This window comes from Numida meleagris, chromosome 3 (assembly GCF_002078875.1).
Source record: "Numida meleagris isolate 19003 breed g44 Domestic line chromosome 3, NumMel1.0, whole genome shotgun sequence".
Classification (NCBI taxonomy): Eukaryota; Metazoa; Chordata; class Aves; order Galliformes; family Numididae; genus Numida; species Numida meleagris.
The window spans coordinates 107,285,109-107,301,253 of record NC_034411.1 but is presented as its reverse complement, the minus strand read 5'-3'; the positions used below and the strand labels follow the sequence as shown (position 1 = coordinate 107,301,253).

Genomic DNA, 16,145 nt, shown 5'->3' with positions numbered 1-16,145 from the left:
TTTTCATAGTATTTCTTACGTTGTGGATGATAATATAGCTTTTTTTAAATGCTTGACGGCAACTTAGTATATGGGAGACTCAGTATTATTTTTGTTAGCTGCTGAGTAACTGCTTTATCCCCGTTCATTGAGGAAAGTAGAAAAACATAACTTGCCATGAGCTTGGAGTTCCTATTTTACAGAAAACTGCATCAGAAGAAACTTGTGTGTTTCCCTGCTCCTATAGTATGTTCACACATTAGTGCTATTTGTATTTATTCATCCAGGTATTTAGAGGTAAGCAAGCAGTAGCTGGAGCAGAGATCCCTTTGTGTAATTTCTCAAAGTTCAATCGCTCTTGGTCTTCTGTGTTTTCCAGTTGTGTTGTACTTCTGATGCTGTGTAAGTGAGAGTAGGATGCTTCCTAAGTGGAAAGCAGAAGTCTGTTATTCCATTTGTGGCAACGTGTTCTGACAAATATCTTATTCTTAAGGTGGTGAGGAAGAGGAGAGTTTGTTCAGCATTGCCTGAAAATGCAGCTTCCCTTAGCAATGATGGTGACAAAGCAGGGAGCCTGAATTGTTACTCTGTTTGCACTTCTGTAGTTAAAATCTGGAGCAGAAGAGGTGTGGTCACACCTAGGAACCCTGTAGGCAACTGTAAACTGCTTTTACTGTTAAAAAGAAAGAACTACAGCTCTCAGGCAACAGCTATTTCTCAGAAAGGGTCAGGGAATTTTAAGTAATACACAGTGGGAGGAGTTTATTCAGTAGGTTGAGCCTGCCAATAGTTATAACTGTGTTAAGTCTTCATCAATTCTGCTTTCTGCAGATTCTGTCAATTATTTTTCTTTACTGTTATCCAATACCGAATCTTTCTTGCTAGCTTTCTGGCTAACTTTCTTGCTAGCTTTCTGAAAAATCCTCATCGATAACCTTTCCCGGGCGTTTGTCTCAGCAGCATCTTTGAATGACTCATCTCTGCATTAATTCAACAGTCCGGTTCTTAACCCTGCAAGGCGCCAAGTCAGCATAAACAATGACCATGCCCCCTTAAATCATCCTTCATAACGATCTCTTTGGTCAAGAATTTAATGCCTGTACTTGTCAATATTCAAGACAAGTCACCTAGGGCTCCACAAAAAAAAAAACAAAAAACATCTAGAACTAGCAAATGTATTGCGTGCTGGTTTAACGGTCACCTTGCAGTGAAGGAAGGTAATTCTTTTTCTGTATCTGAAATACAGACGAGCAAATGATTTGTCTCCAAGTCGAAATCTTCAAATCTTGAGTATTTGTTGGCTAGTCTTTTGGGTTTGGGCTTCTTTCTTTGTCGGCTGTACTTATTTCACTTGAGGATGTTATAACGTTTTTTCCTTTAAGCAAGAAATATTTCCTTTCTGTCTCCCACAGGGTTTTGCACAGAGTTTCCTCCGAAGAATGTCTCACCGAAGTTCCATTCCTGGCTGTGGTGTCACTTTTGAGATAGTCTCAAATATTCCAGAGGTGAATAAGAATTCAAATGATCTGAAATTGGCTGAGATTCTCTAATTTCCTGAGTGTCCCCATTTTGAGCGTGCTTGTTCTTGCTGCTGGAAGCATAAACTATGGTTCTTATAAAAGATTAAGCAAATTTATTTACATGTTTTGAGTTAGCAGCAACGTGTGTCTTGTCAGTGTCAGTATGTATTTTGTTGAGTGAGCATCCATTTGCTTAAGTCCTTGAAGAAGCATTTTAAAGGAAAGGGGAATAAATGTAGGTAGGTAAAGTACCTGATATAGGGAATGTGAAAGTATGTTAAAAAGCAAACAAAACCAACAATACAAACCAACAAAATATTACCCCCCCCCCCCAACACACACCCTAAATTAACTTCGTCTAAGTAATGTCTTAATGTAACCCTTGATTCCTGAGTATGTTCATAGTTGGATGCTTATCCCTTCCTTCCAGACAGATGCTCTATCAGAGCACTTGTAAAGCATTAACACATGAAGAGCCAAAGGGCTGATTGCTGCCTGACTCTCTTTTATGTTCTGCTGTATTTAACACTGTGTTAAAAAGTTTCTCAGGCAATATTCTTTTTTTTTTTTCCTTCTGCAAGTCACTTGAAATTTTGTTTCCTTCGCAGGGTAGATAATGCCCTAAATGTGTTTGAGTACTTTATAATTACAAGATATCTGAATACAGCCCTTTAGCTAATCAATGGCAATGTCTTACTGTGAGACTCTCTCAAGAAAAAGAAAAAAAAAAAAAAGAGAAAAAGGGAAAAAAACCCAACAGCAACCACGTATAGCATGAGGTGATGTTGATGATTTCTGAATATGATACAGCGTATTTAGAAAAGTCCAACAAGGCATTTGAATCTGCCCCTACATTTAAGGGAAAACAATGTTTAATCTGTCATGCATGTTTTAAAAAGACATTTTCTCCAGGACTGGTGGAGGAGGTTTTCATTCTAAAAACGTGCTGTTTCTTTTCTTCTTTCCAGGATGCTCAAGGAGCTGAGGAGCGGGAAGCACTAGCCAGAATGGCAGCAAATGTTGAAGACGCAGCTTCAGCTGACTCTGAAGCCTATATTGAGAAGTACTTGCGAAGCGTGCTGGCTGTGGAGAACATTCTCACCTTGGATCGTCTGCGCCAGGTCTGATTTTAAGCCTGTAGCACACAGCAGGGAGTCTACTTACTCAATACAGTGTATGACAATGCAGATGTTTTCATAAGCGCATACGGTGGCTGGCAAACCAAGAGCCCCGCTTCAGTGCATATCTCAGCTTTACAAAGTGTGCCTGTGGTATAAGTCCAAAGAAGCAAATGTAGCTCACTTCACAAAGATGTTCTCACTCAACTGTCTGCAAGACGGGTGAATGGGACTTGGAGCTCTATATTACATGCACCATCTCTTATCCTTGGTTGGTTGTTAAGACCGTGCATTGCTGATTATGTATCAGAAAAAACAGTTAGGGTTGCTGTTAGCTTTTGCTTTCTGAAGGTTAGGATTTAGTATTGATTTTCGAAGTTACTAGTAGAGCTCATGAATCACAGAACCGTAGAATCATTATTGTTGGAAAAGACCTCCAAGATCATCTAGTCCATATGCTCATATTCTGCCTTGGAGCAACCAAACCTGTTCTCTTGAATATGTAAGACATTGATTGGGTTAATCTTAAGCACTGCAACTTGATCCGTGTACCAGGGAAAATGTGGAAGAGAAAAACATTTATTGAAAATTGTACTTCTGGATATAAATTATGCAAGCATAAAAGAAAGTTATGCAAAGCAAGCCAGAGTATGTGCCTGCCCGCTATAAATTAATGGTGAAGTGCGAGGCACTCGGAAGTATTGAAAGCAAGGTCCCTGTCATATGTAATTAGTTTAAGGGATTAAAACAGGAGCTCAGCTAGGGAAAGGAGCCTGTCTTCACATCTGTAACAGTCAGCTCCTAGAATCAGAACTAGCTGTAAAGTCCTATGTGTGCCAATCAGCAAAAAACTTCATGTTTCTCCACTCTTGCACTTCTAGCTATGGTACATACAATTTTTAGATTATAGTAAACTTCACAAATGGGAGCCAGTGCAATAAGGCTGTTCAATAACATTTTTCTTGTATAGACAAAGATGGGATGATTGGAGCTTGGAATCTTGCAAAATATGCATAGTATTTTCTATCATTTGCTTCTGTGTGATTTGCAGGAAGTTGCTGTAAAAGAGCAGCTAATGGGAAAAGGAAAACTCTACCGGAGGAGCCTGAGCTCTCCCAATGTGAATCGGGTGAGTATTCCATGCTGGAGTCTGCAGCAGATTGAGGGCAGCAAGTGCATCTTTCAATTACTGATCGAACATAGCAATAAATTTCCTTTTGCTTGACTCTTCTGTTTGTCTGTGCCATTTGTCATCATGTAAATCGCTGTGCGTAGACAAAACCTGCATGTGATTCTACTTCCACCATACAGGTTAGTGTGCTTTAGAGCACCCACATAAATCCAGATCAACTGAAAAAGCAGAACACTGAAAGTTTTTCATCTATCAACTTTTTCTCTAGAAGTTTTGAAAGCAAGTTACAAGCATTTACCAATTCTAATTTTCTAACAGTGTTGTAGAAGCATTATCTTTTTCTTGATTAGTGCATAAGAAGAAAGAGACACTTCTGCTTTCCAGCATTTTACATGAAATGCTTTAGTAGAGCTGATAACGAAAACTGGTCAAATTTTGGCTCCTTTTAGGTTTCTAATTGGGATTTCACCTTTCATCTCTTGACTTTCAGTTGTGCTTTAACTGAAGTCTTTCCTTTCACCCTTCCTTGTGTTTGTCAAGAGGCATATTTATCAGTTGTTCAAGTTGTTGTTAAGAAGTAATTCTGCTTGCCTTGACCATTTCAGCTTTCTGCAAGCCGCCAAGATTTAGCTCCTCCTTATAACCTGAGCAGTAATCGGGTAAGTATCTGAAGCTCTCCTGGGAACTCTTTATTGAAAAAGAGTAGCTACCATGACTGTATTACACCAGGTACAGGGGCATAGTTGGAAGATATCCTTGAAAGATGAGGCACACCCATGTGTTCCTTTTATCCTTGAGACTGCTCCTTGGACATACTTGCTTTGTGCAGCACCAGACATCCCCAGGAAGGCTCCTGTGCTCTCATCAGCCATGTAGCACTGCTGCCAACAACTGTGGGATGTGCAGTGGCAGACCTGAGTTGAACAGACCAGGTTAAACATAGCCATCCATCACTTGGGGGTGCATTTTGCAAGGGAAATTTTCTCACTGTCAATCTTCAGAGCTCTTCCAAAGCTTTCGGTTGGGTGGATGCAAACCTCCTTTTGGGTAAGGGACAAATTTGAGCTCACGCCTAAGTTCAGGTTCACCTTTAGTATAGAATAGAATGCACTGAGTCTGTGCCTTTCAGGGGGGAAACCTTGCAGTGGGTGATTTGATAATGCAGTCCATTACACTCCTTAAAAAGTGTTTCTTTAAAACAATTAAATTTAAACTTATTTTCCAAAGCCTAGATAAACTAAAGGGCTCTCTCCTGATAGATATTCTGACCAGTGAGCATGTAGTCATTTTAAAAGGGAGAATCTAGTGGTGACAAGACATTTTAATGCATAATGCAGTTGCACGGAATAATAGAATTTTGATGTAGTGCTCTAGCATTGGTTGCTAAATCTGCTACATCTGATCCATGCAGAGAATGCTAAAGTATGTGCAGGTAATCAAGTGCTTACAGCAACTTCTGTGTGGTGAAAACTGTGGAATGTCTCAATATTGAAGGTTTTTAAAGCAGAAATTAAAGTCCAGAGTACTTACACTTTTTGTTTTTCTCCTCTCCTCAACAATTTCCCTCACTGCATGTTTCAGAGTCCAAAGGTCCCAGCAGAGGTAATGCATTAGGTCCACCTAATGAGTGGGATAATAATTTTATCTCACTATAAAGTTTATTTTGCTCACTTAAATGCTTTTACTTTCTGCTTTGAAGATGCTGCTGTTGGTGTCTCATTTGCATAGTAGACAGCAAATGAGATTTTTCCATTGAAAAGCCTGTCATTAACCCAGTGTGAAACTGGTACAAAGAAGATTCTGGTTTTTGGGCCATCGTATGGTTTGTTACATTCTGTAGCTATTTAAAAGGCATTTCTGAGAGTTCTATGACAGGGTGGAGGTATTTCAGAAATGACCAATCTTTGCTCTAAAAATTAAAAAAGAAGATATGAAAGGAAGCAAATATTTGCTGGTTGTGTACAGCCTGGAAATAAGATGAGCACTGAGTGATTGTTTCTTCCAAATCTTTTTCAGGCTGTCTGGCTTCAGTTAGTTCAGTGTTAACAACTCTCGATTGCTATGAAAGAATGAATTTAAGTTAACACTGGGACAATGGAAAACCATGTTTAATCTTCTTATCACATTAACACTGTCAGAGGGATAACTGTATCTCCCCTTGACTGTACCAAGCTTTGGTTAACCAGAGTTGACTGCTAGTGGTTTGCATGGGGTTTTGCAGCTCTTTGTCTCATTTAGGGTGGTTGCTGACAAATGTGCTGTGCCTCTGTGATGTGGGGCTGCAGCTTCTCTCCTTGCTCGCAGTGTGCTCATTTTCAAGGCTTCTGTTGCTCAGAACAATAATGGAGACTGATGTGGGGGCTCATTTCAAAGCTGGTTCAGTTTTCATAGGGAGATGAATGGAAGCTTTTGTCATCACAATGAAATGTTAATCAAATTCTTAAATGTTCCTGTAGCACACATAAAGCATACTAGTGATAGCGTCCTATGTATTTTAGAATTAAGGATCCTCAAATGACTTCATTTTTAGCTAAGTTAGGTGGCTTTGTCACTTGGAGAGCAATTCAGTGGAAAAAAAAGTCTTCTCCAGCAATGATGAATCATTACTCTCCCAGGAATTTTTGTTTACAAGTGGCTATAATAAGCTGATCTCTAACAAGTGTTTTATTGTATCATAAGATACGTCAGTCACAATATAGTAATTGCATGCTGAATTGGGTGCAGGACTTACCTGCCGAGCCGGTGTGTGTTAATATTAGTGGAAGCCTTTACTTAGTTTACAATCTTCTTCTCTTCAACTTTTATTCCATTACTTCATTTTCCTCTCCAATTTTAATGTTATTATTCCTGGCGTTGCTGCTGCCTTTACCATGGATCTCAAGCTATGTAGGAAGGGCTCTCTCATTTCTGTAGGTAAAGCACCGTTCATGCTGGGAAAGTTGTGAATGTGGATTCTACTTCAGTTTTCAGCACTATGAATAGCCAGAACTCATTCTCCTGTAAAACAAAATATATTAAAAAAGAGTTAGAATAAGATGTAACAGTAGTGTTGGTGCAACTAAGGTAGGTAGACCAGAACTATGACCTGAACTCATCATGCAGTCATAGCTGAATCTTTCTTGCTGTATATGGTCACACTCCCATGGAAAGCCAGAAAAGCCTCTTTCCAGGACTGGAGGAGAGGTGTGATGTGGCACATTTTGAAAAAAAATTAAGGAATATCTCAGTGTATTGATACTACAGATCAGGCCAAAGATTCCCAGCGCTTAAATAATATCAGTTGCTTAGACTTAAAGTTTAGGTGTTTCAGTTAGTGAACACACAAAGGGGTCATCTGAGAGTGCTATATGGCATGCAGATCTGAAGCGTGGGAACTGTATCAACTTAATATAGTTAATAATTCTTTTTTTTCTTTTGAGAGATTGAGATGGGTTATCTTTCAAACCAACTTAGTAAAATCTATTATTCATCAACTAGCTTTTACCTCTCTAGATTCTTAGCACATGTTGACCCTTTCAGTTGTCTCCAGTATTTTCTTTTGCAAATTTGTAACATATGCAGATATGCACGTAGAGAACTATGTGCTGCCATGACTTACCTACTTTATAATGGTTTGATGTCATCTCAGAGTTGACTGTCACATTGTCTCTAAACATCTGTGACCTTCAATCTAAGATGATAATCTTTCTTCTCTAAAACAGATTATTTCTAATTTGAAAACCCAACATGTTTTAAGTACCTGGCCAGACAAATGCTATTTTCAAGTGCACATTCCTGTTTGGAGGGCCTGTGTTTTATTTAGTCTGGTAAAATACTTAACATTATGCAGGAAATGTAGTCATCTATAATGCCAAGGCTGAAGTAAAATTTCTTAAAGATCCTGAGGAAAATAAGTGTTTGTTTTCCCAAAGAAAAAGTCACTACTATCTTGCCATTCTTTTTGTACAGGATGAATCTTTTGGAAGTGTTTTGCTCTGTTTCATATCTACTCTCATTTTTTTGAATCACTCTTCAAACAGGTCTAGAAAGCCAACGTGCTTGCCTGAAATGATTCCTGTTGCAACAGTCAAGTTCTGACTCAATAAATCACAATTCACAAAATGATTCAGTTGCTCCTTACCTACGTTGAGTCAGTGTTCTAGTAAGTTAGCTAGCTTTCCCCAAATAGTCTATTTTTGATATCTCTGTGGGATCCAGAAGCCCTTTAGAATTGGCCTGTGGATAGAAAATGATTAGGACCTGCCACCTTCGTCCATTTGTCTTTAGTAAGTGGGTCTTCATCATAAATAAAAACTTTGTTATGTCCTCCAAAAAGAAGCCTTCAGATGCATTCCCTTTTCCTGACACCAACATCTACCAGCCTAATGTCATTACCAGTCCTAAAAGTAACAAAACCAAGTGGTTTTTTCAAGATTCGTCTAGTCTTGTGACTATATCCCACCAAATATTCTTCTACTTTCTGTAAACTTCTTCAGCATCACTGAGCTGATGCGTCATAGGAGATTCAATTACGCTGAGATTTTCTTGATCTGGGAATTTTGGCTCTCCTTCTGCAAACTAATCCATCAACGGGAGCCAACGAAGGAGACTTAAGGAAAAACTCTACATCCCAAAAAGGAAGGCTTTGAGCACAGTGTAAAATCACTGGAAGTTTCCACTCTGCCTTTAAACACTTACTGCAGAACTTCTAAAGCACTGAGGGTGCCCACTATTCAAGGTACCTGCCCATGCTATTCCACACTGACACTATCGTGCCTCTGGGCAGATTCCTGGGGGATACTCATAAATAGTTGTTTAACCTTAAGAAAACCCTGAAACACATTCAGTCAGCATAGCAATAGGAACATGCTGGCTTGAACGCTCCCGCTTGTCTCCCCCATAGCCTGCTTCCCCAAGGAGTCAAAGTAAAGAGTGAAATTATTAACAGTGTCCAAGATATGGTTCCTGAAGTACGAAGATGACTGCAATATCAAATACAAATACCAGGTTAGTTTCCTGACCAGTGTTACAGCATATAGAAAAATGGTAACCTTAATCCAGACCCTGAAAATGGTAAACAACGCTGCAGAGAATGTGTATAACAAGTAAGGTACTGAGCAATATGGTTCCATGAAAAAACTGTGGAAATAGGAAAAAATAACACTCTGATATTAAGCTACTCTACCACTTAGAACAATTCTGTTTTAACACACTCTGGTCAGATCTGTTTGTTATCTCAACCCTTTGAGCCCCACAATGGGCACCAAATGAACACGCTCTGGGTGTGCACCCATCACTCACCAACATATCAATGGGCTGTTAACACTGTTTCAGCTGAAACCAGGACAATGCAGTAAGGTTACCTAAAAGAAATCAGCACCGGTTGAAATGCAAGATGGCAAAACCCTCAGTAAGTGCTTATGTGGAGTAGAGTAGGAGGGACTGTTTCATAGGAGCGTTTTGTGGAAGGAATGTTCCAGACATAGGCATGAGTTTTTGATGTGTGTAAGATGTAAGAGTTGCAGGTCAAAGATAACACTTAAGTTGGGGGCTTAAGATATGGGTAGAAAAGCTCTGTCATCTACAGTGATAGAGCAGAAAGCTTTCAAGAAGGGCTTAAACTCCAAAGTCCTCAAAAATACAAGACTAAACAAAGCCCTGGTATTGCTGCTACTCCCAGCCTGGGTTTCATCAGTTCTGACATCCAGGATGGCTGCCTCCAGGCAACTCAGACATCCATTACCCTTTAGGTATCCCGAATGTTACTTCACAGAGACAGAGCTTGTTGTCTCTACATCTAATAAAACAGCTACTAAAGGTCTGAAGACGAGTGCTGCTCTGCAAAAGTGTACGTTACTTGCTATTCAAAGCAGGACAGCTTCTTTGGGACTAGCTTATAGATCCAAATGGAAACGATTTTTGCTGTGGGCTGCTCAGTGTGACCTTCAACCCATTGGAGAAATCTATTCCTTCTATCCCGGCTTACTTATTATTTGTGAAACATTCATGACTTCAAGTTACAGTTGAGATTAGTTTAGCTGCCTGTCATTTTTCTCTGTCAAGGTCAGATTATTTCCTTTTGTTCAACACTGTGAAGCTTCTTGAAACGGTGCATTTCCCTTCTCTTCCGTCCAGAAGATTTCTGGTGATGAGTGCAGCAGGTCTCTCCACCCATAGTGCCTCCTTTCTGTTATGTTCACTGTGCCATCTCATTGTGCAAGTATTTACAAACATGATTCAGATACAGACACCCTATAATACGGGGAAGTACAGGGAAGTAGAGACCATAGCATAACTTTTTACCAGAAGCATGATCAGAGTTCAGTTCATATCAGTTTGGTTGCCTTAACGCCATCTTGTCTTCACAAATTTTCTTTCTGGAAAAGTGAAACTCTTCTACATTCCAACATGATAGAGGTAGGAAAATATGATTTTGCCACTTAGATTCTTGAAGTTCATGTACTGTTGTGAAATGATAGCTTGGAGATTCTCTCCATTAGCCAAGAAACTTTGTCACTGAGCCAGCCTCTGACTGGTAAAGCGTGGGGTGGAAGAAATAGGATTATAGAATCATTAAGGTCATAAAATATCTCTGAGATCACCAAATCCAAGCCCAGCCCACCCCCACCATGCCCACTGACCACATCCCTCAGTGCCACATCTCCATGTCTCTGGAACACCTCCAAGGAAGGTGACTCCACCACCTCCCTGGGCAGCCTGTTCCAATACCTCACCTCTCTTTCTGAGAGTAAATTTTTCCTAATATCCAACCTGAACCTCCCCTGAGCTGCATTTCACCCTAGGCACTAAAATCCAGCCTTCAGGTCTAAGATCATATTTATTTTCTTATTCTGAGTTCTGTCTGTCCTCACCCTTTCTCCCTGGCACTTCATCCAGACTTCACTCGTGAACGCTTCCTGAGCAGATACACAAAATATTGAGGAATCTGGGGCCAGCAGTACTATTTTATTTTCACCTGGTTGTAACATACTCAACTCCCAAAACAGCTGCACTGTTCAGTGCAGTATCATAGATCTAAGGTCTCCAGGTAGATGCTTCCTGTGCCTTGCTGCGGATGGGAGCTGAGGGTGCTTATCTTTGCAGGACTGGGTGTTTCAGCTGAAAGTGCCTTGGGGAAGGGTCTTTCCTCAGCTCTGCACGTTCCTAGCTTTTTAAAGGCGCCGTGCAAGCTGGCATGGTGTGTAAGTGTTGCTGGTGGTGTGCTAACTTTGAAAAAGACAATTTGTTGGTTTTTTTTTTATCCCTAGGGCCGATGGGAAAGTCAGCAAGACATATCCCAAGGTGTCACAAACTCCAGCAGGGGCATTAGTCCAACTCGTACCTCTCTGCCAGGCTCTGGGCAGCAGAACCACTCCCCTGATGCAGGTAAGGGCTTTCCTAAAGGTAAGAGAGCTCTCATAAAGATGGAGCGAAGTCACCCCAGATTCTCATTGACAAAGCTGAGCGGCCTTCAGAGATACAGATTTCTCCTCCAAAGCGATATCCGTGCAGCTCCCGCTCTGTGATAGGCATGTTTGAAGTTGTCTTTGATTTTTGAAGATGCAGTCTTTATCTCAGAAGCTCAGTTTCTAAAGCCGGAAGGTATCTGGGCTCAGAACATGCATCTGTTGTGTGATTAGAACAGCAAAGACTGGAAGCCTACTCATGTTTTAGAAAATAACCAGCGCTGGAGTTGGAGGGCTGTTTTGCAGCAAGTGTGCCTGCTGTATAACTGAGAGTGCAGTGATAGCAGAGTGAGGTTTTCTATGTCTAGCTAGGTTTTCTGAAGGGAGAGTAGAGTAGTAAAATTAGCAGTACTAGCAAGAAGAGCTGAATGTCCCTAACTTCTTTCTTTTTGATTCGGATTTTCTCATCTTTCACTCTTGGTAAGTTTTGTAATTGTTAGCAGAATTCAGATGTTGTGTCAACATCTTTTTTCAGTTTTGCTTCCGGGTTGTTTCCTTTTTTTTTTTTTTTCCTTCTGCAAGTTATAAACAGTTGTATGTTTCCAGTGGCAAACAGCAAACTTTTTCACACCATGTGATGAAAAAGACTTCCTGTGTTCTGGGGCCACAGGTTAAAAATTACCCAAATTCGTATATCCCATTCAAGGGAGGAGCAAACTCTCACTGCTTTTCTTTGGCTAATGCACTGACTACTGGAAGATGTAGTTCTAGAACTAAAATGATAACATCTTTTTTTTTCACCAGCAGCATATCTGTTCACACTTTTCCATTTTTCTCACAGGTCTTGGTAGCCTTGCTGCTTCCTACCTGAATCCTGTCAAGTCATTCGTGCCTCAGATGCCAAAGCTGCTGAAATCTCTCTTTCCTGTTAGAGACGAGAAGAAGGGCAGGCAGACCTCACCTCTTGCACAGCAGGTAAAATTTTAAATGAAATTGGCTATGCAGTAATATTGGTGAGTGCTGTTAGGCTTGCAACAGAGTGCTATTTTATTTGTTGTTGCAGTGCAAACCCAACTCTTAGTCATAGTAAAGCCTTGTGATGCATTTCCCCTCCATTCTGTCCAGAGATAGTGGAGCTGTTAAACTTATTGATACACTCAGCCCACTTGGCTTTTTAGAAGTGCCAAGTACACTACCAGCATGATTTATGGTAATACCATTTGCAGCTACAATAGTAAAATTTATGAAGGGCACTTAGAGTTGTTTGTGTACTGCCAAGTGGAAAATGTAATTCTATTTTTAATTCTTTATTTCATTTACCATCTTCCTCCTCCCCTGCCCCAGCCCGCGTCACCCTTTTCTGTCTTCTGCTATGTACACTTGCTTTTGTTCATTTTCTCATTTATTCCACATTCTAGAGAAGCCTTTGAATTTTATTTTTTTTTTTTTTGGATTCTGTGCTGCAAAACTTCATATGCTCCATTTGTGACTTCTGTGCAGTGAAAGGTAGCTAATGCATGGTCAAGCTGACTACAAAACTACTATCTCCTAAAGAAAAGAGATGAAATAACAGAATCCCATTATAAATGGTATTTCCTTCCCAATTTGAGAGATTGTCGTTTATTAATAAAGAGCCTTGTTCTGTGTAAGCGTGGAATATTTTGAAAACTGTTATGAAAATAAATCTGGAGCCAGATCTCGCTCGTTGAAGTGTATGGAAGTCCATGTGGTCCATGCCTTGTTAAGCATTCTGCTAACTCTTCACAGACAGAAACTTGCCTTCTTCATCTGCAGTTTTGGAAGCACATTTTCTGTTACCATAGACCTTTCCCACCTCTTCACGTGCAGACAGGTGTTGCAGAGGATGTCTTTCTAAAACAAAACTACAAAAAAATAATCCCCAAGCAACTCCTTTTTATGGTTGGACCCAGGCATTCTGTTCCGTTGTTCGCTACAGCTGAAGAACAGCTAAGGGGTACAGATGGTGGGACCAGATGATCTTAGTGGTCTTTTCCAACCTCTGCGGTTCTGTGATTCCAAGGAATTGTTTTGTCATGGCAGAAGTACAGTGAAATAGTAAGTCGATAAATAGGCCAAAACCAAATGCTTAAGAAAAACAGTTAAGTTTTAGTGGAACTTGCGATAGACATAGTGCAAATAAAAATAAAGCAGATTTTTAGAATATTTTTAGTTTGACCGTGTTTAATCCTCTACAGAGGAACAAGATGAGCAAGTTTTACTCCCAAATCTCAGCTAACCTTACCTTTCACATGTTCATGTGGCCTTTTGCTTACACCAAGGTCAGCGTAGAATCTGGGATCATGAAACTTTACTCGCCTAAGGAATTTAGATGATTAAAATGAAGACAGTGACCTTCTTAAAGATATTTGGGTATTGAAAGATGCAAATAGGTGCTCTTTACAATTGCACTGAGAGCCTTTCACCACTTCTTGAATTCTTGCTGAATCAGTGAGAGCTGAGCTGAGAAGCGAGGCCCAATTTCCTGCCTCTAGTCTAACCACCTGTTCCCACTCCTTCCCACTGTTCAAGATCAGTCTTGCAGTTCTTTGCCTTGAAGTCAATTTTTATACTACAAAGCTATCTGCTCTAGGGAATTTTAATTTATATTATGGATTACTATGGAAACTCAATCAGATCACGACCACAGCGAGTTTTAAATAGGCAGGAATGCTATTTCTGGTTTATTTTAAGGAAGAAAACTAATGTATAAACAGAAGTGGGTCATGTTTTAACGCGTGTTACAGAGCAACCTAAAGTTTTCTGTGACCACTGAATCAGTACAACAAATCGAAATCTTGAAGTTAGTTGTTGCTTTTAGTTTTGTAATAGAACAAGTCAAATATGCCTCACTGGTCCCAGAGCTATATAGATATTCTTCAGAGCTCTATCAATCAGTGAGCAAACAGCTTCTTCACTCCTGTTAGAAGTCACGGTGCACAAAAGAGCAGAAACTAAAGCAGCTGTTCCAGAATTACCTTCCTGTGGGCAGCGCAGGAACTAAATGTGTGCTGATGTATGCATGCGTGTAGTCAGACTGGCTTGAGCATCATGAATATCACGTCTCACAATCCTTCTTGCTGCTCCCTTATAACTGCTTGAGGATGCAAATGTGGTCGCAAGTGTTAAAAACTGGCCAGAATTCCAGTGGTGGCAGTGACAAATGGCTGTGTACTCGGGGGCCTGTGATGGGGTCAGTGCTTGGCAGTCAGCTCTAACACCTTATCGCTTCCCTGTCCGTGTAAGACAGCACGCCGGTAATTCCTGCATGGCTGTGCCGTACTGCAGAGCGGGGAGGGCACAGGAATGATATTGTTGCATCTCAGAAAATACAGAACAGTACTTCTTAGTTCTCTGGAAGAATAGGACTTTGATACAGAGTGACAGGGGACATAACTGAGTGTGCAGGAGGAGAGTAGGCAGTGAACTACAAGAAGCATAACGGGGAGATAGAGCCAAAAGGATATTTCAGCTGCAATTTCAAAGGAATCTGACCTCTTAGCAAGGATTTCTGTTACAGTAAATAACAAATTTAGAGAGCTGGAGATGACTAAAGGAATGCTTCACAAGGAAAAAAGATCTAAATCATTGTTACTGGGCTAAATGCAAATGAGCAGATAGGTGATGACAGATTTTTGAATAAAAATACCAAAAAGCGAAGCGGGTCAGTTGTTTCCTTTCTCCTCGTTCATCAAACAACTCAAATAAAGGAGAATTTCCAGAGTTCTTGTCAAGCTGACTTTTCAGTGCGTATCTGTCACAGCATTTGAGAGTATGTAACCATCTAATGTCATTAAAACTTGCTCCATAAGAGTGCTGCTGACCCGTATTGAACTAGGTGGCTGCCCTGCAGTGCTGTTAGATCCCTGATACGTTGCAGTTCAGCTGTCAGGGTTCGGTCTCTGCGCATGTCTGCAGAAAGAATTTGTTTTGTTCTGCTGCATGTTGTAGGCCTGGTCTCACAGGTGGTTTTGGTGCTTTTGAGCATCATTTCCAAGGGAGCAGCTCTTAACTATTTCTGCAAGTTTTTAAGTGTAGCTCAGTTCATCGTGACCGATCAGCTGTCCAAGTGGACGTGTTACCGAATTTCATCCCATGCAAGTAAACAGAAGATGGAGTTCTCATCACTTGTTTGGAAAATACACTTCTTAAATGTTTATTTTAGCAGCTTATTTCGGTCGCATGCTGTTGCTTGTGATCAATCTTAAAGTAGAATCATAGAATCACGGAATCGGTAAGGTTGGAGAAGACCACTAAGGTCATTTAGTCCGACCATCAAGCCATCCCCACCGTGCCCACTGATCATGTCCTCAGTGCCACATCTCCACGGTTCTTGAACACCACCCAGTGGGTGAGCACATGTAAGTTATCGTAACATCTTGTTGAGACGGTCTTTCCCAGTGCTGTTTTTGTTTGTAGTTTCAGAAAGGCAGAGCCATTCCAGGCAAGGTGGTGGCAGCTAACAAAACTGCTGTCTTTGACCTTCTGATGCAAGTTTAGTAACTAATCTGGAGAATAATGAACCGCAATTAATGAAATCTGCTCTCGTATTCAAGTGTGTTTCTCAGACAGCACATAAAATAATTGAAAGAACTTCCTGCTCTCTAATTAGTTAGATTGAATTAATTTGGCATAATAGGATTCTTTATGTAACTAGCAGAACGGCTTCCGATGAAGCTGTTTATGTACCTAAAAGATTGGTTTCTGATGAAGCTGTTTATATACTTTTAAGTTAGAAAATGCCTATTTTATCAGTTATCTGCTGCCTTTCAATTAATTGCCAGTATTCTGTAAGTAAAAACAAATTAAAAAAAAAATTTTTAAACCTTTTTCAGATTACTGCAATTGCTTTTTATTTTCCTAGTCTATTCTTTAAAAAGCTTAGTAGCACAGTGTGCAAGATTTAAAGCCTTACTGTTCCTTATTGCTGATCAGGAAAAGTTTAAAATACTTGCTTGAAATATGCAGGTGGATGGAGAATCAGAGTTTCATC

The 16,145-nt window shown here is 40.2% G+C and overlaps 1 protein-coding gene across 4 annotated transcripts in view; it reads left to right on the top strand.

The window, feature by feature from the left end:
• Positions 1–16,145, top strand: part of KIF13B (kinesin family member 13B) — a 123,013-nt gene that overhangs the window by 90,951 nt on the left and 15,917 nt on the right. For 2 of the 4 annotated variants that reach the window (XM_021389479.1, XM_021389478.1), the window contains exons 32-38: positions 1,392–1,484; positions 2,468–2,620; positions 3,669–3,746; positions 4,355–4,408; positions 5,331–5,351; positions 10,997–11,114; positions 11,976–12,109. In XM_021389479.1, coding sequence (XP_021245154.1) covers positions 1,392–1,484; positions 2,468–2,620; positions 3,669–3,746; positions 4,355–4,408; positions 5,331–5,351; positions 10,997–11,114; positions 11,976–12,109 — 651 coding nt within the window. The remainder of the gene's footprint in view (positions 1–1,391; positions 1,485–2,467; positions 2,621–3,668; positions 3,747–4,354; positions 4,409–5,330; positions 5,352–10,996; positions 11,115–11,975; positions 12,110–16,145) is intronic. The other 2 variants (XM_021389481.1, XM_021389480.1) reach the window with 1 other exon arrangement.